The sequence below is a fragment of the Dermacentor andersoni genome, chromosome 2 (assembly GCF_023375885.2).
Source record: "Dermacentor andersoni chromosome 2, qqDerAnde1_hic_scaffold, whole genome shotgun sequence".
NCBI lineage: Eukaryota > Metazoa > Arthropoda > Arachnida > Ixodida > Ixodidae > Dermacentor > Dermacentor andersoni.
In genome coordinates, this window is record NC_092815.1 from 27,371,306 (window position 1) to 27,393,875 (window position 22,570).

Here is a 22,570-nt window from a genome sequence, read left to right on the forward strand (position 1 = left end):
GTAGGAGGAGGTGAAACCTCATCTCTCATACGGGAAACGGCAAGAGAGGAAGGCCACTTGCGAGCGCTGGTCGAGCAACAGTCTCTGTGCACGAAGGGCCGTTCGCCTGTTCGCACGACGCTTTCTTTGATCCTACTTCGGCGACTGCTGAACCATCTTAAAGAGTACTTGTGGAAGAACGCCGCGCGACGCTTCACAACTTCTATCGTACAGTCACAGTTTCGGACAGGGCCCTGGTAAAGGACCCTTTAAAATTGTTGAAAGGCCCATCGATGAAACATTTTTCATGGGGCCCCCTGGCAGTCGAAGGCCTGGGGCTGCAGCCAGTGTTGCAAGATGGCGCAGAGTGACATAACCAAAACAGACGGATACTATGGCCCCAAAAGTAGCCACCCATGCAGTCGGGCCTCACTAGCTTGTAGCCAAAATGTAGCCGTCATTTCTACTATAGCGCAATATGCAAAAAAGAACGAGTCATGGAAACAAACTAGTAACGCTTTTTTTTTATTTGCAAGTAAAAGTGCTAACTGAAAGTATCAGATACGCGGTTAAACCACGTGTTTGACTAGACTAGCGCACAGCAGAGAATGAGTGAATAAAGTTGATTTATTATGGGCCTGTTCACCAGCCGTAGCTGGTCCTCAGGTCTCGGGCTTGTGAGCTGGGCCTCCCACTGGTCTCCTGTTGGTGCTTGGATAGGTGTTTTCGCGGGTTCCTTTTGCATTCCCAGACCATGTGGTAAAGGGTGTTTGGTGTATTGCGGAATTGGCGGTCTCTTGCAAATGTTGAGGGGTACGTCGCATGTAGCAGAGTGCCGTGGAGGTAATTGCCCATCTGAAGTCGGCGTAGTATGACGGCTACTTCTTTGTTAAGCTTGATGTGTGGTGGCGGATATTCTCTCCTGTTTTTCTTGTAATGTTCTAGAATGTTGTAATATCTTCTTTTTTATCATTTCGTTTTGGTCTGACGGTAGACGATGTCCTGGTAGGGTAGACCACCGTTATGTAAAATAAAAATATGAGGGAAAGTAAAAAAATATCACATATGCAAGCATCAATCACACACCCAAGTAAAGGGGTTGACTACAAAAGGTAAAACGCACGAATAAAAAATATCAAATACAGTTTTAAAGTTATAAAATTATCTGAAGCTGTACAATACGGTGTCCCTCATATCAGACTTTGAAGGTTTGGTGCTCTTCCCTTTGCGACAGGTGGACGCAGAAATCGAACCCTGTACGTCGTGTCATGCGATGGACGCAGATGTGAAACAAACAGAAAAAGGATGCACCTACAGCTGGTCGAACGTACCGCGAACCTTGAAACATGCTTTTTTACGATGCTTGGTCCCCACAAAAATGTAGCCCTAATAGTCACATGGCCAACTCGTCTAAACACAGCCAAAGAAGAATCTAAGTTGCCCAGTCTGGCAACACTGGCTACAGCCCCCTTAGTCCGTAGCTTAAATTCGGCCCTCAGCCCACGTCTCGAAAATCCGCGTAAGCCCGTCTGCAACATGGTCTCGGCTGCGGAGCAGATGAGGTCCCGCAAACGCCGGGCCCGCTATGGCGACCACGCGAAATGACTCCCAGATGCCGTCAAAGCCGGGAGAAAAATATGCCGCCGGCGAACTAGCAAGTCGGCTGCTCCAACTTGGGAAAGCGACAGGAGGAGGACCATCAATCCGCGAAGGAAGTGCGCAGAATATCCCGTGTCAAAGGCGTTGCGAAGACGGCGGCAGCGTGCGCGTCGCAAAGGAAAAGCGTCGGTGCGGCGAGCGTCGGGACGTCGGCGTCTTTCTTTCCTCGTGGTCTGGCGGTGACGTCTCATTGACGTCATCAGACCGACCGGTCGCAGAGGAGAAGACAACGCGTGTTTCAGATTTCGCGCCGCCGGCCGCCCGCGCGAGCCTGGCGCGGAACTGGAGAGCGGCGCGGTGGTTTCGGCACTTCGGTTTCCGCTCAGTTCGTGAATCGGCGCTCATTCATTCGACGACGACCGCGGAGGGACTGCTTGGGGAAGAGAAATGAAGACGGCACGGAAAGACGCGGGGCGCAGTGACGGCACCGTAAATTAATTGAAAGACCACCCGTGGACCTGATCCGGGGGGTCCCCGGAACCTCCGGATAAACAATCCTTTTGCCTATTTATCCATTCTTGCGTTTACATAGTACATACCACCGCGATGAGTGTGCGTCGTAGCGTCAGGGATGCTACGAGGGCAAGGCGCAGTTGGAGAGAACGGGCCGTCATAGAAGCGCGCCGTCGCATCTCGGCTCTTAAAGCTAGCGCGTATGCTGGGGCGTGACCAGTCCGCCTTGAACATAAACCGAGAGTTCTAAATCTGGACGCTAGCGCAATGCGTTTGAATGCTTGACTCATCAGCAAAAAAAAAAAAAAAAAAAATGAAATGTGGCTAAACGAACTTGAGATACACAACGAACGTTGCGCAATGTAACATGCATGAAACAGGCCGTAGTGCAACTAATTTATCTGGAAGAGTTTTACGCTCCGCATTTCACGGATGTTGCACCGTCGTTACGCAGAACGTCCAGCGCCTTTTGCTCACCATGACGCACTCACGCGGGCAATTACGCGTATGAATATCAGTGCTAATAACTGTAGGGACATTGGCAGAGAACTCGTCGACACATGTGCGCGAACACTAAAAGAAACAAACACGAGCGTGTTGTCTCTCGGTGTTCACCCGTGTGTCTACAAGACCACAACAACAATGACCGAACAGCTAACCCATCAACATCTCCTCAGCATGTGCGAACATGTCCCTAAATGTAACGCTTTTCTACTAGGTACGCCCCGGTATATTTGATGAAAGGCGTATACGGACATTTACTACTCGCAGCGCGCTCTATAAAGATGAGTATATTCTCGACATGTTGCCTTTAATGAAAGAGCGCTGTCTGCGTTTCATTTACATGTAGGTGCTCGTGTGAACCTAGTGGTTACGGTGCTTGCTGTTTATTATCTGTGTGCGTGCGTATGTATGAGCGAGAGACGGGGATGTTGATGTTGATGATGTCGAGGGGAGAAGGAGTAGCGAACCAAAACAAGAAGTTTTTTAAAGGAATAGAGCATCCAAAATTAGGGAACGCTATCGGCCAGGCGTATACTAAAGAGTGCATGCAAAGAGAGTACAAAAGAAAGCAAAAGGCGTACAAAGGAATTTAGATTCTTTTTTCGGTTACGCAAAGCCGCTTGGGGACGCAATTTCAAAGGCTCCCTAAAACAGTCGCTTTGCCATACTATACGCTGACGGAAATAGTGAAAAAAGATGCGAGCGAAAAAAGGGGTCTTGTCGGAAATTGAGCGCGCAGAGAGAACCACACTGCGCTGTCAAAAGACGCGCACACGGACTACGTGCATGCCCATAGGACGCCACGGACGCCACGTGTGCCTTGTAGCGCACTTTGCGCTTGCGGATTGTTAATATCGTTGAGCACCACGCGGACGGCAACAATTATGTAACGAATTGTAGTAATGACCTAGCGATACGCAGTCGGTTCTGCGTCTGCGGCCTCCGAAGTCATCGAAAGTGGCGCCACCCGCGGCGGTTGCAGGGCACCTTCGGTGGTGCTCAGAAGCACGGGCCGCTCACCGGGACAGGCTGGTCTTTCAACTGTGACGTGTCCAGCGTTTCGATGACCATCTTCTCTAATAGATACATCCCCCTCGAGGAAGAAAAGTGATCGCGTACTGCAGCCGCAGCTTTCCTCAACAATCTTCATCGACGTCGATGAACAGTGCTCCTTTGAAAGTAGAACTCACGGGTTCTTCTTTTTTTCCGCAGCCATTCTTGGAGGCACCATAGCCTTGAGGGCAGTCCTTCAAGGGGGCATCATGTGAGAAGTGGCTATTCACGCACCCCGATACATTCAAGTAACTCGAAGATGGGACTCGGAGCACCCTAGTCACATCACTATACACACGTTCGTGCAATTAACTTTCACATGGTTGACCTCCCGGCTTAAAACGCTGCATTGGCTTCGTAATGTACGGCTGAAACAAGTTGCAGGAATTGCAAACTCTTCCATGAGTTGGGAGCCAACTTCCAGCAAGCACGAGTTCTGCGTAACACGTGTTGCCAAGCGCGTGCGATAGGGCTGCCTTCCCCTGATTATTTCAAGGGAACAGGAAAGTCTGTGTTAGTTATGGCAAAGTCAACTTTCTAGATGAGGCCAACTTTGCAGTCACTTTCTCTTAAAAAGCGTACGTAGATGTTGTTCTGTTCGAGATCTCTCGTTGGCAATATATTCCACTGAATACTCGGTGTTCGATAGCTAACCTTTCAAACGCTTTCGCAGGTATTGATAATTGTTTCCTTCCATATCCAGGGTGTCTACCAAGTTGACATTTCCAAATTCCCTGAGTTTTCCAGGTTTTCCCTGAATGCCTTTGCAAAATTCCTTGAGGGACACAGAACTTCGTTTTATGTCATGACGGTTTGACACTATGTTGCCCGCTGCTGTCACTCCGGGGTAAGCATGTTAAAAAATAAAGAACGACTTAATACAGTTTGAATAGTAAGTTGAAGTGTTCATTTTATTCAAAAAGAAAACAGAAGGGTGGGGTTAGTAAAATGCACAGCAAATCTCTTCGAAAAAAAATGGTAAAACCCTTGCAAATCGAGTCGAACATTCTCTATATACGAATAAAAAGGAGATGCATACGGAAGCAAGTATTTTCGAATATGAGCTATTTCTATCAACTGATAGCAAACTCATTGTTGTGAGGCCCGGACGTTGTCAGAAGCGAGATGCTCTCTCAGCAACCGGAAGGTCAACCTCAACTGTCCTGACATACTCTCAGCCCACGCACAACGCATCAGTGTTGCGTTTCACTGCTTTAAAGAGTTTATTTTGGTTTGAATGAGGGACACCTGCACCTCAGTGTCAGTCAACACTTTGTTTTTTGAGCTCAAGCTCCTTCAAAGAAGCAGCGGCATGCTTCCTTTCCTGTTCATTCCTCAATGCGTAGGTCCTTTGTGTTCTCGTCCTCCATCCGCCACACGTTCGCCCCACGGACCATTTCAAGCATCCTCTTGGTCAGTTGTACAGTCAGCGCCCGATTTCCGGACTCCCTAAGGGCTGCGAAAATGTCCGAAAAATCAGGCAGTTCGAAAAAATTTATGCATGTCTTTTACAGCCTTTAAGGGCTCAAATCACCACAGGCACATCCGAAAAAGCTCTGGAGGCCTGCCAGTACAATTATTTAGCATATCGTTGCTCGTACTATGACAGGAGATGGCAGGTGCATGCGTAAATAATTAAGGAATACATACCGGGTCCCGTGATAATTGCCCTTCCCCACGCTTGTAATGCTTCACCGCAATACCTTTGCGTATGCTTTACCACGTAACACAACTGTACTGAGGCAAAGCTGACCTTCAGGATCTCCGTGCGAAAGCGTTTGTTCGAGGCGGCAAGGTAATCAAATGCGCGGCGGTGGTGGTGGTGGCTTTAATGCCGTTTCAAACCTGCAGTCACGGCAAAAAGTCTGGAAAATCAGACGGCGAAGGGTTCGCGCGTCCGAAATTTCAGACGTTCTTATACATTGATTCTATGGTGTACGTGGCGGCGGTGCCGCGAAGCCGTCCTTATTATCGGGCGTCCGGATAGTCGTCGTTGACTGTACACTGGCAACTCCTCCAGCGGACTACACGGCGACAAAGAAGATTCGTTACGATTCCTCTCTGTTACTCGAGCCATGATTACCGCGATTTTCGTTCCCTTTCAACAATATTACTGCTCATTTTCCCTGATAGAAGCACAAATCCCCGAGTTCTCCCCCATTATTTCCAGACTATTCAAAATCCCTGAAAATTCCCGGTTGGTAGACAACCGGAATATCCCCAACAGCTTACTGTGACGTCATAGATTTTGACAGCTACTACTGGGGTTCGCTTATTGTTCATCGAGTGGTGAAGGCGAACTACTGTACATTCTAAAGGAACCAGACTTAACCTGTAGTAAGTTTCGAGAGCTTTCCCTGTGCTAAAACGGCTCAAATATGAGAGCTGAAATCCGTGACGTCACACTGACGTACCGGCACCGAGGTGTCTATCTAAATGAAAAAAGAAAGAAGAAAAAGAATTCATAAACTTTGGCCCCCCGTTTTCTTCAGCGTTAATCAAACTCCTCCGGTCTAATGAAGGGATGTAGAAATTTGAAAGCATTCAAATTTGACACTTTGCCAGTCGTCAGAGTGAGTCACCGTTGCCCTTTAGTTGTGTGCAGCGCTTTTCTCGCCTCTGCTCCTCGGCAACCCCGGAGGCAATGTTAACGCGAGCCACTGTGGGTGGCCGTTCCGCCCTCCCCAAGCAGGAAGAAGCAGCAGCAGCTGATGCTGATCCGGGCCCAGATCCTGCACCGGCTGGGCATCCGCAACCCGCCGGCCAACGGGTCGCTCGGCGCCGCGCCGCTCAACAACAGCACACTGCGCCTGGTCGAGGAGATCGTGCGCAGTCCACCGCCCAGCGTGCAGGACATCACCACGGCGCGCACCATCTACTCGGAGCGCATACAGAGCTTCTACCCGTCCTGTGAGAGCATTCTCTGTCGAGCGCTTGTTGTTCTATGTACACAAAGAGAGATGGGCAAGAGGTCGGCTAGAAATGCTGTGCTCTTTGGCGTGCTATGCTCAGGTTTAGGGGGCAAAGGGAAGAAAATGATAAGTAGAGAAATCCTGGATGAAGAACCCAACAGTCACGTCTTCACTTTATTATCTCTTAGACCTCTCTAGGGGGTACTACGTAAGGGGTTGAACAGGGTGTTTCACGTAACTTGAATCAAGGATTTAAAAAAAAAAAGTGGTTAGCCGCAACTGAATGAAACCAACGACATATGGTTTGCAGTCATGTGGCGCTCCTTAGGGTATTTCTTTATATTGCGTTAATTAGTTACTTAACTAAGATCGATTCTGTAATAGTTTTTAATATTCACTTTAGGGACAAGTGTGTTTCGTTAAGTTGTAGAGGGCATTCGAAAACGACCGATCCATTTTTTTTTTCTTTTTGTGGCAACGTACATGCTGTGTGACGATTTTTTCCCGTGTTTAAAGAAACCCCGCGAGCGAAATATGAAATAAAACCACGTGACTGCGCTCGTGCGCTACCGTATTGCAGCGCTTTCAACCGCGCTTCGTGAAAAGGAACTGTGCGAAGTGAACGGCCGCGGCTTTAGGCATAGGCTTCACAGTACGTCAGCATCTTTGACGGTGGCACACGGTAAACCGAAAGCTTAATGCAGCTTAGGTACTTTGCACGCTCCTGACCAAAAAAAAAATAAAGAAAGACTGAGCGAAGGTGTTAAAGTGGAGGTGATAGCAAGGCCCCAGGCTCCAAAAACGGGGTAACGTACCCGCCCCCGATAGTTTCCTCCAGACAGCCAATAAATAATTTTCACTCTACTTTTATGCCCATTTGTTATGGCCTATACGAAAACGAAGTTAAAAAACTCGCGTTATGCTGTCCTTTCCAATAGTTTCTCTAATGTTATTCGGTAATATCTGTTATTGGTTATGTTTTTCTGTTATTCTGTAATTCAGTAATTTCTCTCTTGCTATTCCTGTCTTGCCACCCTAATTAACTCAACATCAAGTTGCGCAGTTCCCTTTATTCTTGCTCCGTCTTCCGAAGAGCACGCGATTTTAGATAAGCGTCAACGGCGCACTTCGATCCAATCAAGAAGCCGTAAACAAATATCTCTTCAAGAGCTCCCCAACGAATATGCAAGAAGCAGGCGCTCACGTACATAACCTCATGTGCCACGCAAGCAATTGTAATTAAAGAGGCGTAAAGCCAACCATTTTCTCATTACGATTCACTCATTCGCCGGGAACATTCATTCTTTGCTGAGGTTTCTTCATTTTTGCTCGACGGTGTAACCATATTAAAGCTCATAAAGTCGCTCAATAAAATGGGTAAACGCTACTAGCTGAACACCTTGTGGTCGCACATAGTCGCACAACCAAGATGTCGAGACTCATGGAAGGTGTGTCCTTACGAGATATCTTTCAAATGACACTCAATAACGGCCGTTCCACTGCGGAAACGCAGATGTCATTTTCGGCGCGTATACAGGCGAAAAATGTTGCCGTCGCGATTGAGCGACTTGGGCGGGTGAACCATGACATGCTTCACTGCGACGAATTTTGTCGAAGAGGGCTACGCACTATTTTTTCAGAAAGCTGTCAGTGCTGTACGCATACGAATAAGTTGCTGAACTGAGTACTTACAGGCACGTATACACACAAAAATAAAAAAAGCCATTGGGCTAGAACTGATCGTGAGAGCAAGTGCCAGCCAATCGACATGTCGGACACATTACCGAAGACGGCCAGTCAATACGGCAAGCAGCTCTTACGAACTATAAGAGTCACGCGAATTCCGCCCGTGCACTTGTGTCGGACCTGCACGTCACGTATTGCCATCATCGTGATTGGCGTACGTGGTTCGCACGGCGCAGGTTTGACTCCCAATCAGACGGACCCGTCGGCCTGGAATAGGCCGGGCCACCTGCGGCTGCACTACGACGTGAGCTTCCCCCGCTCCTCTCCGGGCACCGAGATCTCGCTGGTGTCGGCCAAGCTGCGCCTCTACCGCACGGGTGCCGGGACCGCGGCCGGAGCGAGCGGCACGGCCGCCGCGCACAACCTGCTCGACGCCCCGGCGGCCCCCGTCACGGTGTCCGTGTTCCAGTTCCTCAGGCCCCTCAAGACGGGGAGGGCCGGTGAGAAGAGCGGCCCACAACTTGCGCTGCTTTGGCACGAAAAATGTTCCGCCAGCATTAACCCCTTGCATGCATGCAAACATATATAGCATCATCGGCCTATTTTTTTACGTTCACTGCAGGACGAAGACGTCTGTCAGCGATCTCCAGTTACCCTTGTCTCGCGCTAGAGCTGATTCCAACCTGAACCTGAAAACTTCCCAATTTCATCACCTCACCTAATCTTACGCCGTCCTCAACTACGCTTCCCTTCCATTGGCACTCATTCTGTAACTCTGCACCGGCTATCTGCCCTGCGCATTTTTTTTTTTCTCTTAATGTCAGCTAGAATGTCGGCTATCCTCATTTGGTCTCCGATACATACCGCTCTCTTCCTGCCTCTTAACGTTACGCCTAAAATTTGTTCACGGTGCTAGTATGCCCACACGTAGTGGATGTATTTATTTCATTGTTTTTTGGACAATGCCTTACGTCATCCTCATTTTTTAAGCGGCTAATTTTGTGTTTCCAGGTGTGCTAGGCAGTAAACAGTCTATGTTCTTGTCGGGAACCGAGGGGTCGCAGCGTAGCGGCGGAACAAGAGAACCACGTAGCAGGCGTCTAGAACCGTTATTTTAGGCCCTTGGCCAGACGTTAAATCAAGTTTGAAGGCCATCCATGCTTTACTTGATTTCTTTTTTTTAAAGCACGGGCCTGGACTGTAGGTTTCAAGTAGTCCAAATTGCTTACTATATGATTTACGTCTTTCCTCATCATCGTCACCCATCGTGCGCCTTTTTCTTCCCTTTCTTCCCTTCTTCCCTTTCCCACAACGCAGAGTAGCATGGCTAGAAGAATGTACCTCAGGCCGACCTCTCTGCATTTCGTCTCATTAAGCCTTGCCCTTTCTCTCTCTCTTTCTCTCTAGAACCGAACTGCTCGTGCCGTGCTTGCGCATTTCCGCAAGCACGGCTACCCTTCCCTCGTCTTTCGCAGCCGGCACCGAGGCGCCGGCTGCTAGCGCCGACCTTACAGGCTTCCCGCGTAGCGGCGTCGGTGGCCGCTACACATTCTCATATTTGACGGTGCTGTAGATAGTTCGTGCATGAAGTTCGCATTCTAACTTGACAATGCTAAATCAAGAAGTGAGAATTCTAGATTCGTTCTGCAGCTGTACGCTTTTTTATGATTCTGAGGATGCAAGAAGCGTGGCGAAACTAAATTTGCAATCAAGATAATTAACTCTCGCCTGGCGGGGTTAATTTTGCACAACCAGATTTACCCAGCATTGTAATTTTCTCCCCGCTGGCCCAGAATGCCTGTGGCAAAACTTGAACACTGACTGGGGCACCGCGCTTCTCGCTGTTCGCGAACCACGAGGGAACAGTGCACACTTGACGCGGTGCGCAAGTGCAGTGCGAAGGCGTCAGTTACGCAGCACAGATTGTCTTTTGTCGCTCAGCGAGGGACATTCCATCAAGTAGTGTGCTGCTATGCATCTAGGCGACCGTCACACGCAAGACACACTGGCGACGAAGCCCGTCGAATCTCGAAAAAAAAAAAAAAAACCAGACGGTGCGCTGACGCACACCCTGTAATCAGTCCTTGAATTTTCCATTTGCCGTGAACCTAACGTTGGCCAGCCAATAAAACAGTCATTATGCGTCCATTACCTTCAGTGAAACTCACAGACAGGACCCGACGAAGCAGTAGGAGAAAGAATGCACTGCTCAATCACTCGATTCGTCGTGCCGCTTCATCGTTATTGCTTTTCAAATACTGGCATTAAGAACTGGTTCAGGACTGTTTGTACTAAGCACAGTCTCGCATCAGAAAGAGTCTATTCAAGTAGGACAGCTAAGCGATAGCCAACGTGAAAATATAAAAAAAAAGACTTTCTGCCCTACAGATTGAAGTTTCCCCATGTTCCTTATGTCTGGTCAACACCTCTCCGGTCCGCAGATTTTCATACGAGTCAGAAAAAAAAGAGCTTTTTCTTTCAGCGTGGATGTGCGCATTTGTGTATGAACGAAATAATTGAGCGCGGCGGCTCGTGTGACAGTCTGCCAGCTAAACGTAAAGAACGCGTCTCCTATGAAACCGCTTCCCGCATCACGCGCGCGTTGTGCGGCAGAGATAATTGGACGCGGCGGCCGAACATGCGACGCGGGGCATAGAATAGAATGAAGCAAGTGAAAACAGCTAAGACAACCTGGCAGACGTTCCAGTGATTGGGCCTGTCTCTTAAGGACAGCGCTGCTATCGTTCGAATATTGGTTTAGTGTGATCGGTGGAACGTTCGACGCTCCGTTGCACACTGCTGCCACTACATGGCATCCCCTCAGTAACAACTTTAAGCAACACGCCTAGCATGACTAAGGCCGCCTTTAATTTGAAATAGTAGGCCCTATAGAAATCGCGGCGAGCGTGACTGAAGCACTTTAAGGCGAAAGCCTTAAGTGGCTCATACCCCCGATGGCCCTGAAAAAAAAAAGCTCGTCATCCTGTCCAATGGTACAAAAACTATCGTCATCAGCAATGTCTCATACTCCCTAAGCAGGCAAAAAATGCAATAGCTCATCCCTCTCGTAATGCAGAGGCTACAAGCACTCAGCAAAGTGAAGCGTACAGTACATACATTCATTAGGGTCATGTATACAACGTACAGAAACGCGACGTCTAGTCGAGTGGTATAAAAATAAGACGTAACCTTCTCGATGGCTCATACCCCCATAAGCAAGCAAAAATATGCTATGGCTAAGGCTATAAGCACTCAGCAAAGTGAAGCGAACAGTGCATACATTCATTGAAATCACCCATACAACACACAGAACAGAATACGTTTCAATCCCCTGCTGAAAGGATGCAACCTAAATTTGAAGAGAAACGTCGGTGGGGAGAGTCTGACCCCAGTATACGAGCGCGCGAAGCCGCAGCTAAGCGTCGAAAACCAGCTGAAAAAGTCGAACTGCGAAAGCAGCAACGCGACGATGCGAGACGGCGCATGAACGAGTGTGCAGCAGGCTTTCGGCTTCGCGTATTACAGGAGTGCAACATGCTACCGAACTTTATATTTTTTATTCTAAGTGCATTTGCATCCCTCGACCTTTATGTAACGAAGTAGTCAGGGTTCTGCGCTGGTATTTGTGTGAATGAGTAAAGGCAAGGCGCGAAAGACCAGGACCGAAGAGGGACACAAACGACAGGACCGGCGCTTTGTGTCTTTTTTTTGTTGTCTTCGTTCAGTGTATGCAAAACTTTCCCTCAATGTAGTCAGGGTCAGTGGAAAATACCCTTACCGGCTGTGTTTCTTTTTTTTTTTTTATGCGACAACTGGTAGAAAATTCAAGGACATCGTGGATTAAAGATGCAACCCGAAAGGGAATCGTTCGTTTTTCACTTGAATGCGGCGCGGCGTACTTGGAGCAGGAAGCATTTCAGCATTTCCGCATTTATCCATTAGAAAAATTCCTTGCGATAGCTATCAGTTCCTATATGTGGTCTCCAAATGTAGCACTTCTCTGAAACGTAAACACACAGACGTCACCGCGTAGGCAAGGAGGCATTCCTCGCCTGCTGAACGTTTTTGTTAATTTATTGTTTTCTTTGTGGCGTCCCTTCTGCGTAGATGTTCAGTTCTGGAGATCACCAATTAGCCCAGCGGCACATTGTTTAGAAAATACTGTTTTGTTAAACCTATGCGATTATCTTTTGGGGGCCCCGCAGAGAAGAAAGAGCTGATCGCCAGCCGGACGCTCTCTTCTGGCCGGCGCGGCTGGGAGGAGTTCAACGTGGAGTCTGCAGTGAGCCGATGGCACCGGCTTCGGAACAAGAACTACGGCCTCGACATCGAGGTGGTCGACGCTCGCGGAAAGAAGCTGTTGCCCGGGCGCTACTTCCGCAACATGAGCTGCGTTCAGACGGAAGGTACGCCTGCACCTAAGCTGTCAATGCAACCGCTTAGAGGGACATTAAGGGGAACAGCAAGTCCAGCTGCATTAGCAAAGTACGCCTCTGCAACAGCAAAACGGCCACACTTAACGTTAACCGAAGTTTGATAAGCCGAAAGACCGGTGGCGACGCCGCCATGAATTTCCGATACTAGCTCGCCATGACGTCATGATGGGCTTCGAAAGCGTCTGCTATGGCCAGGACTATTGCTTATCGATAACGAAGAAGTGCATTGCGCACTAAAAGAACAAACCCCTCAGGTTTCCAGAACCTTTCCTACGCCAAAACGGCTCATATTCGTGAATGACACTTTGAAAACAGTGACGCCACACTAACGTACCAGCGCCGAGCTTTCAATGAGAAATTCAAGGAGGGGTCTTCTTTCTCTCCGCTAGTAACCAAGCTTTTCCTACTGCACAATTTTTTAAAGAGTACATGTCTAAGCGGACTTAGCGTCGCTGTTCAGCACCCCTTTGGAGAAGTACTGTCGCGCGACCATTTGAAGGTTGTAATTATGTCCTTTCCGTCGATCTCATGCAATCGACAAGACAAGCACGATGGCGTTTCTTTTTCTGACGTTTTGAGCTGCAGTGCCGATTCCACACATTTGGCTTGCTGTCGTTCGCAGCGGGCCAGCAGGAGTCCCCGTTCCCGAACATCATGCGCCTGCATCCGGGACTGCGGGACAACGAGTCATCACTGCTGGACAACGAGACGTATCCCACGCTCGACCTGCAAGTGGTAGAGGTGCTCCGCCACGACCCCGGAGCCGCTGGACCTGGAAGCGACTCGCCACAGTTCGTAGGGGCCGACCATGCCGCCAGGTCGGTTGCAGTGAACAATGCATTTGAATTGTTAGCCTAGTGCAAGGTTTTCCTAAAACACGGCACGTATTTTCAAAATTTTCCTCCTAAACACCCTAAGAACAAAGGGATCGTTATAGAAACTCCTCTGACGAGACTAAGAGGCTGCCCCATATACATCAGTTAGGAGAGTTGTCGTATTAGCCTGCAAAATACGTTTACCTTGCTTGGGCGCAAGCAGACGCGTGAGTGCCCCTACAACTGCGCGTCCGGCTCTGCTCGTATACATACGACAAACATCCGTACGCAAAACAACAACAGTGTGACGCTGACAGCAATCGTGCAGAACTCTAAACCCATTTCCTTTCATTTAACATTTATAATATGTGTTTTAACCCACCCCTCAAACATAACATGAACGCCTAATCTCTGAACGTGTAGTGCGTCTAATACACGAATTATCCCGGCATTTCCCTGGCTGTGCGCAGGCCCCACCGACGACGCCGGCGCAAGGTTCGGGATGCGGCGATAGCTGACGACGACGACCACAGGTCGCACAGCGCATGCGCACCTCGTCGTATCGACGTTACCTTCGCAGGTGAGGCATAAGCTGCGACAACACAACCCTGTTAATGCGGCCGCCAGACTGTTAAAGCACAGTTCAGAGGGAGAGTATGTAATCAAATTAAACCTTCTCAGAATCTAATATGGAAATTTATTAGCGGCCGATAGGAGTGTAATTATGGTCGCCGTAATACACAATAAATTAAAGCCATGCTCTAAAGCAGCAGTTGGTGGAAGTTGGTGTCGAATCATGGTCGCAGTGCCAAGATGAAGCCCACAGGCTAATTGAGCTGTCAAGGACATGTTCAGTGTCCTTGACACTGCTCAATGTGTGGATTGAGGCTTGCTTGCTCGACGCATCCTCTGAGTCTCAGACAACGTAGGTCTCGGAGGCGAAAGCAAATGGCTGCAAGAGGAAAATGCGACTTTGCAGTAAATCGCAAGACCGCTTCTAGCGATAACCACGCTGGAGGACGCGCAAAGCACCCACATCGACACTTTCTTGGCGACGCGCATCTAGGCGCATAGAGGTGTGCGAAGCGGCACCATGGAAACATATGAGAGGGGTGGAGGGAGTTAAAAAAAAAAACGCATACGCTGTCGCCAAATTGGAGCATTCAGCTTCACATATACTTCCGAATACGAGATAGGCCGACGGTTTTCATATTTAGCTCTTTTATTTTTTATTTTACCATTTGTGCCAATAAGAATGAGCGCATGCACAGTTGTGAGCGAGTGCCTTTAACTCCTCTGGTCTTGTACTTGTCATTTCTTCGCGCTCAATAATAGTTTTTCTTTTTTTCTCGCACAGCGAGGTTGCCGATACCTTGGCCAACAATGTCTGATGTCGTCACTGATTGCGCGCGATGCGCGCAGCTGATGAGAAAAATTGGCGCAACGAAAACACGACGCACGCAGGAAGAGACGACAAAGATTGTGTGCGTCGTCCCTTCGTTGCACCAATTTTCCCTATCAGCAATGCGAGACCAACTAGCCCAACAATTAATTATTCTCGATGCGTACAGATCTGGGCCTGGACAACGTGCTGTACCCGGAGGGGTTCACGTACTCGTACTGCCACGGCGCGTGCCATTGTCACGGCGCCAGCAAGCGCCGCGGAAAAGGAAGCAGGCGCCCCTGCGTGAGAGCGGTAAGCGATCGCCGGCGATGCGCCACGTGACGGCAGCGCATCGGCAGCGCAGCTGCGACGCGTAAACGAGGCCGATGCACCGCACTGTTGCGACGCTTCGGCGCCCTCCCCTCGCGTAAGGCCAGAATACATGGAGCGAATATGCGACGAATAGTCGGCGTTCAACGCCCGGCGGCGTACGCGCGACGCGCGGCCATAGAATAAAGAACAAACTTAGAGAAGGGAACTGTACCTTCCGCCGTGGTTCGAAAATAAGCAGCGGCAGCGCATGGAACTTACTTTGGGGGACGCCAGATGACGTTGCTCAAACCGGAAGCGGAAGTGCACATTTTTTTTTTAGAGCAAAATCCAATATGGCCGTTTTTTGCCGGTCGCGTACGCTGGTACGCGCCGTGCTTGCCCTGCAGGCTATGCGGCATGCCTCAATGCCTTCGCTGCCGCGTAGGTGGTGCGTTCTAATTGCCAAGAGCCTCTACTGACGCCCATACAAACAAGCCACAAGTGAGTGAACAGAACGCGCGACTTTATTGGCAGAAGACAAGCAGTGTACATTCTCGTGCAATAGCAGAAATAAAGTTTGCATGTCGAGATACGCTGGAATCATTGACGCGAGCTCGTAAACGGCTCACCGTCATCGTCGCACGTGGTGGTCAGGTTAACGAGCAACAACCAGCAGCGGAAACATATTGGACAGAGTGTGCCACTTGTTTGCAGCGACAGTCGCCGTTAAAAATGCCCAAATTGCATTGCGAAGCAATCGGGAGACGCAGGCATCTGCTACCGCAGCCTACACAGCGACATGGGCTACCCCAGATTTTAGCCATTCACTCCTTTCCAACCTGCACGTTTCTTTTCTTTCGGGGGCCGCTAATGTGTGGCTCACACTTGCTGTCTCACATTGTCTCACTATGGACAAGTCGCTTTCGTGGGCATCACCTTCATCAGCCACTTTTACGGGCCTTTCCACCCAACTTCATACACGTCCGACCATGTAAGCACTTATGCTGGTCTCCGTTCATGCCTAATCGCGGCCGAGAAAGGCCAGAGGCACAATTTGCCCATGGCTGCAGCAGGAAAGGGTGAACGGGGAGCACGAATCACGGTGTGCGTAAATTGGGAGTCTATGTCGCTGTGCAGACTGCAGGATCAAATGCTTACTACGAGAGGCTGCTTCCCAGTGCAACCGACCAGGCCGCAATATTCGAAAAACATAAAACTGCGACCGTAACCAAGTGGCATAACAGCAAGATTAAACAGCAATCAGTCACCGCATGAGGTTCAGACAATACATTATACATTGGCTACAAACCATCTTACGGCATAATGCTTGCCTTTGTCACATGTGGTGGTCTGGTAACGAGCGACAACCTGCGGTACAAACAGATTGGACAGAGTCTCGCACCTGTTTGAACCAACAGTTGCCGTTGAAGATGAGCAACTTCCATTGCGAAGCAATCAGGTGACGCAGGCATCTGCTGCCGCAACCAACACAGCGACATGGACTACCCGGCATTTTAGCGTTAACTCCTTTCCAACGTGCACATTTATTTTTTTTCGGGGGCTGCTATGTGTGGCTCACACTTTGTCGCAATGTGGACAAGTCGCTTTTGTGGGCATCACCTTCGGCAGCCATTCTTGCGGGCCTTTCCACCCATACGGCTATCAACTTCATACACTTCGAACCATGTGAGCACATATGCTGGTCTCCGTTTTGAGCAAATCATGGCCGAGGTAAGCCACAAGCACAATTTGCCCATTACTGCAGCAGGCCAGAACGAACAGGGCGCACCAGTTACGGTGTGTGTGTACTGGGAGTCTATGTCGCTTTGCGGACTGCAGGAGCAAATGCTTACCTCGAGGGACTGCTTACCAATGCAACTGACCAGGCCCCCACATCTGAGAAACGTAACACAGTTACCACAGCCAAGTGTGGCAGCAAAACCAGATTCTGCAATCAATCACTTCACTGTAGCTTGCACAAAGACCCAGGCTATCAAGGAAGAGGAGCAATCATCAACGAGACTAGGAATATGGAAAATGAGAAAGCTTGCATTCAAGAGAGAAGCCACTCTGCTCTGCAAGCATTGAAGGCTAAAAACATCAAGAAAAGTAAAATGGTGCATAGCACATGTGCATAGGTTAATGCAAGACGCATGCCGATGCTGCATCAGCTATTTCAGGAGAGGAATTGCGCATGACAACATACACTAGAAGATACTGCTACAGATATGTTAGGCTGCTAGACAGTGACTGGTATTAAGTATCAGCGAAGAATCGGTTGACCTTTATATTTGGATGAGGATGAATGACCTCTAACAAAAATGGGCAATGAGAAAGCTTGCATTTATAGAAGAAAAATTACACTTGGCACAAACGGAATTAACATGGCTAGGAAGCTGATTAAGGGCAAACTGATGGAACTCAATCTTTTGGCCAGCGTCGTCCGTGCTTGGTCAGATGTTGCAGGTGCACCTGAAGACGAAGAATTTCTAGAAAGTCCTTTTTGAGTTACCTGGATGACTCAACCAAATGTCCGTGCTGGTGGAATGGTGGCTGAAGCTCTTTTCAGTCTTGACACAGTCCTCTGCAGACTTGATATCTCATTCATATTCTTCTGCATGTGCTTCTTTGTTCTTGGTGTAAAAGCCTTGCAAATTCGGCTCCAGCCCCTTCCTGTTGGCGCAGATAGGAGCTCCTGTGATGACCAAGATGTGCTTGGCATAGACTCTGTTGAGGCAAAACGGTGACACATGAGATACAGCACAGATTAGCCAAATTTATGTGTGTTTTATATGTTCGAACCAATTATACTGAACCATAAATATGAACAAACATTCATATCTGCTGCAAACAGCAAGCCAATACAGCATATATCAAACATATTTATTTCTGAACCATGTGTTGTTTACCTTGTAGTAGTAGCCAATGTCCACACAATGACCTTGTTGTAGCAGGCAGCAGCTTCTGTTTAGTGCGTGGAGTGTGTTGCTTTATACTGGTGCCGTCTTCATTACTGCATGTCTGGAACAGAAATTTTGACTGAATCAGAAATTGAAAAAGCAAAGTTTTAAAATGCAAAAAGGTGTGACATATATGTTGTAATGATTTGCGACTACAGAACACATGCAAATGTACACTGTCTGTTCTAGGGTGCTTAAGCAGCATGTTAAATAAATATTGCTATTGTCCATAAAATTGATGTCTGCCTAACTACAATGCATGTCAACAGCGCAAGTACTATTAAGGTCACAAATGAGAACATTTGTGGGTTCATTTATACACTAGAAGTGATCACACTGCTAGTTCCACAAGCAAATGCATGAAAGTCGTGAAGCTATTAGAACTGATGCATTATTTTTCTGCACGAACGTGATGCACCGCTTCACTACTGCAAAAATGAATGCCCTACGGTAAACCAATCTGAACAGCAAGAACATTTGGAACCAACAAGTACGAAATATGGGTGAATTATCATGCTTGCAACTGTTTAATACATTAAATTCTGTACTTTCACTTTATTTTACCAAAGGATTATTCGGTTTTGTGGACGAAAGACGTTGCCGGCCGACTCGAAAAAAATGTTTAATATGTATATTGATAAGGCTACTCAGTCACCTACAACCACGGCTACAATAACATGAAAAATGAGACGCGCGTTCCGATATCGCTCTTTCTTTCCTGGTTGTGTGTGTAAACCAAACGACAGCCTCGCAAGTAAAGGTTTATTTAAGAAACAGCAACTGAGATCCTCACTGCCCATATGTAATGCAGGATCTAGTTCGTTAACTTGTGCCCGCCTGGAAGGTAATGACACGGATATTATATAACGATTCAAGCAGCGGTGTTAAACGACTCACCGGTATTGCCGTTGTCAGCCGCAGCAAAATCCAGCTCCCGTTTCGATGCAGACCTGTTCCGAATGGCTCACGACCGAAACCCAACTGCCGGGCTTACATGTCCGCTTGCAAACACGTAACTTCACCCCAAGTTAAATAACGCGAGACATCGAAGCGCAAGAAACTAGTTTTAGAAACAAAGCAGTCTTGAGTGTACGAACGAATGAATCCGTGCCGCCATGCACTCGGAAATACCGGTAAAAATTTTAAATCCAGGCCAGAGGTCACGTGAAAGATCGATGATGCTGAACGCTATTTGCGTTTATAATGGCGAAGAAACAATAAACTTACTAACAAAGAGCACAATATCTAATTAGCAATGATAATTTTGCCCTGTTTTTATGTAAAATAAAATGCTTCGGTAATTGTAAGAGAAAGTTTGTAAGATAAAATTGCGCTTATTACGATGCCTCCACCGGAAAATGTTGGAACTAACGAACGAATCCCGAAAGTGATGCTACTACGTCGGCTTTGTTAGCAGCGGTGCGCGGTCGATTTTTTCGCCCTCTGTGGCCATTTGTTGAACTTGAGAGTGTGCTACCCCTGGCGCGGCGGCGGAGAAAACATCGTTCGCCGCCCTTCCTCCGTGTTCGCCGCCGATCCAGCTGGCGCAGAAAAGTTCGTCGGGCGGCGACGATACCGGAAGCGGCAAACGAGCGGCGCCCCAAAGCGAGCCAATCAGGTCTCACTATCCGCCCCGACTTCCGGCTAGGCTTCCCCGCTTGTCCGTGTATCCTGATCCCGCTCTATCGCTCACGCCGGTCTCCCGCTTTTCGTATTCATGGCATCCAAAGCGGCGCGGCTGGAATTTAACAAGTTAATAACAGCCATGGTTAGACAAGCTCACGTGCGCTACTTTCGGGTCTGCTTGCTTCGGCCGCGCGCGCGTTGAGCCACAGAACAGAGCCGCGGAGTCGGAGGAGCTATAGTGCCTAGAATATACTGGCTAGTGTGCCGTCCGCGGCCTCCCGGGTGGCACCGGATGCAATGAATGCCGGCGGCTGCCGCTAGGAGCGCTGCAATGCAGGTGGGTGCCGCGGCACCATCCGGTCATCGTGGACCGCCGTGTTCCCACCGCATCGGCAAGCGGGCTGTTGCGCTTTTTGTTTTTATTAAGCTGTAGCAGCAGCACAGTTCAAATGAGGGCAGCTGATTTATAAAGCGTGGTTTGTTTTAAGAACAACAGGCTTCTCTAGCGCTTGTCGCTTGTGTGAAAAGCGTGTGCTATCTCAGCTCAGCTTCGAGCGGGGAACCTGATGTGTTTCTATGCTGGCGAAGAGAAAACGTAATTTCTAAGGCAAATGCCTTAGATCTCCATGTTCCAAGGCCGTTTTGCGAGGTACAGAACACATCACACGATCTAAGGAAGGTCAGAAACGAACCAAAGCATGTCCAGCCGTGTATAAGAGATGCTAAATTATTAGCAAATTTAATTATTGATTATAGTGATTGGATTAAGGGGTATTAGCTAGGTTGAATTAGGGGGATTAAGGTGTAATAATTAAGGAGGATTAAGGTGGATGAAGGAGGACTAGGGTGCATTAAGGTGAATTATAGTAGGCTTTACAAGGCGTTCGCCTTCGTACGTGTCTCTTCGGCGGTAGCTAAGGATACTTGTTTTTTATTCTAGCCATGATGGCAGCGTAATTCTTTTAAGGGTAAGTTGTAGGTTACATTTTTCATTCTAATAAAGTAAACGAATTCTAAGGTTACGTTACTGTTCTATTGATGTTATATTAATGCATAACCATTGAAAACCGCTGTAACCGATCATCCATTGAAATGACTTGAATTTCGATCGCTGTCCTCTCTTTTTATTTGCTGCTATTTCTGCCTATTATCGTATTGTCGTCCTCATAGGTGTGAATGTTTTTTATTGTTTGTAAACCATGTACCCATCTCCTCATAATGCCCATTGGGCCACAAGGATAGGATAATAAGTAAAAAATTTTGCCTGTAAAATGGACTGCATGCGGTGTTCTGTGTACTATACATTTTTTTATACCTGGTAAACACGTGCAGATTTCCTTTTATGTCTGATATAAGTGAACGAAAATGGGAAACAGATCTTTCATTTAAGCGTAACAAATATTTTATTCTCGCCTAACAACAGTCAAACGCGGGCATATAAGACAGCCCTAGATGAGATAATGCACACATACCTGAAGAAGATAGATCTAGTGGCAGTGACGCAGTTTAAAGAGCTTCTGCCGTTGCCTTTGCGCTTCCCTCTCTTTGTTGATGCCTTTTACAAAAAAACCGAAACCTCAAGAAAACGTAGAACTTCTTGTCAAAGCTGGTTTTTCATGCTCTGGGCACCCTAGTTGGGGAAAGGCCAGTGTCTGCAGCTCACCTGAAAAATCAGCTAGACTCGCTACATGTAACTTGTTTTTGCTAAAGAACACAGTAAAAGCATCTTCCACGGCCTTCACAGCGGTTGACAAGGTCTGACTAAGATAGACAAGGCCTCCATTGTCAAAATGCGTAGTGCGATAGCGAAGCAGCGTCGGCACTAGCTTCAGCTTTACTTACGCAAAGGAAGCCTGCACACTGTGGTCAAAAATTTTGGGCAGTGATCTTTTTTGCAACATAACAGTATAGTAGACCAAAGCACTACTGCTCCTTTTTTTCTTGTTTTTTCCCCCTGGTACTCACGAAAAGTAAGGTGCATGCTTAGGACACTCAGGAAACATCGTGGGTATAGCGTAGGGTTTCAGGCGTGGTTTATCGCGGGGAATCTCGTGGACAACGCCGTTCACGGTGATAGAGAACGCGCGCTCGACTAAGCTGTTTTCGAAATGTTTTTTACAAACCACAGCAGTTGGTGCCGGCCTTCTGTCCGCTCTCCTGACCATTCTTGCCCATTCTGCTGCCGCTTCGTATTAGTGGTGGAGTGAACAAGGATACACGCCATTTGTTCGAGTGGTAACCGCTTCGACACAACGGCACAAAGCAGGTCCTCTCCTTGCACTGTCTCTTCGGCATTTTTTCATCGCCGCCGAATAGTTCTCGTAATTACAGGCACACGAACACAGCAGCAACGCACTCACTCTTTGACAACACCAAGAACAAACACGCAACGCTGTAATAACACTGAAAACGCCAACATAGAAACCGACGGAACAGCTGCGAAACTGATATGCGAAGCAGACGACACGCGCAGTCTGCACCCACCCGTGTGGCAGCGACCTCTGTCGGCCACCGTGGGCATTCATTGCAGGCGGCGCCACGCTCCTCCATTGAAAAGAGCGGGTGCACGGCACACTAGCCAGTATATTCTAGGCACTATAGAGGAGCCGAAAGTTGTTTACCCGCCCAGTGTTGCCACAACGCATAGCATCGCCGCTTTCTTTAAACTGCATCGGCACATGAATGTCTCAAACACATAAAAAAGACTAGAAATCATTTCTAAACAAAATTTTACGCGTTTTTAGAGTGTTCCGTAATTCAAAAGCGATAATAATTGTCCTTAAAGTTTTTT

General features: G+C 48.2%; 1 protein-coding gene and 1 long non-coding RNA gene across 3 annotated transcripts in view; one reads left to right on the top strand and one right to left on the bottom strand.

Annotated features, from left to right (window-relative positions):
• The window catches only part of LOC126542542 (bone morphogenetic protein 2-like), a 46,831-nt gene that overhangs the window by 16,231 nt on the left and 8,030 nt on the right, over positions 1-22,570 (top strand). The window contains exons 2-7 of one of the 2 annotated variants that reach the window (XM_050189665.3): positions 6,338-6,558; positions 8,483-8,746; positions 12,452-12,652; positions 13,305-13,500; positions 13,968-14,077; positions 15,069-15,193. In XM_050189665.3, coding sequence (XP_050045622.1) covers positions 6,338-6,558; positions 8,483-8,746; positions 12,452-12,652; positions 13,305-13,500; positions 13,968-14,077; positions 15,069-15,193 — 1,117 coding nt within the window. The remainder of the gene's footprint in view (positions 1-6,337; positions 6,559-8,482; positions 8,747-12,451; positions 12,653-13,304; positions 13,501-13,967; positions 14,078-15,068; positions 15,194-22,570) is intronic. The other variant, XM_050189666.3, reaches the window with a different exon arrangement.
• Positions 15,700-18,394, bottom strand: LOC140215911 (uncharacterized). The gene is made up of 2 exons (XR_011892504.1): positions 18,103-18,394; positions 15,700-17,920 (listed from the first exon to the last, which is right to left on the bottom strand). It is a non-coding gene; the product is annotated as an uncharacterized lncRNA (long non-coding RNA).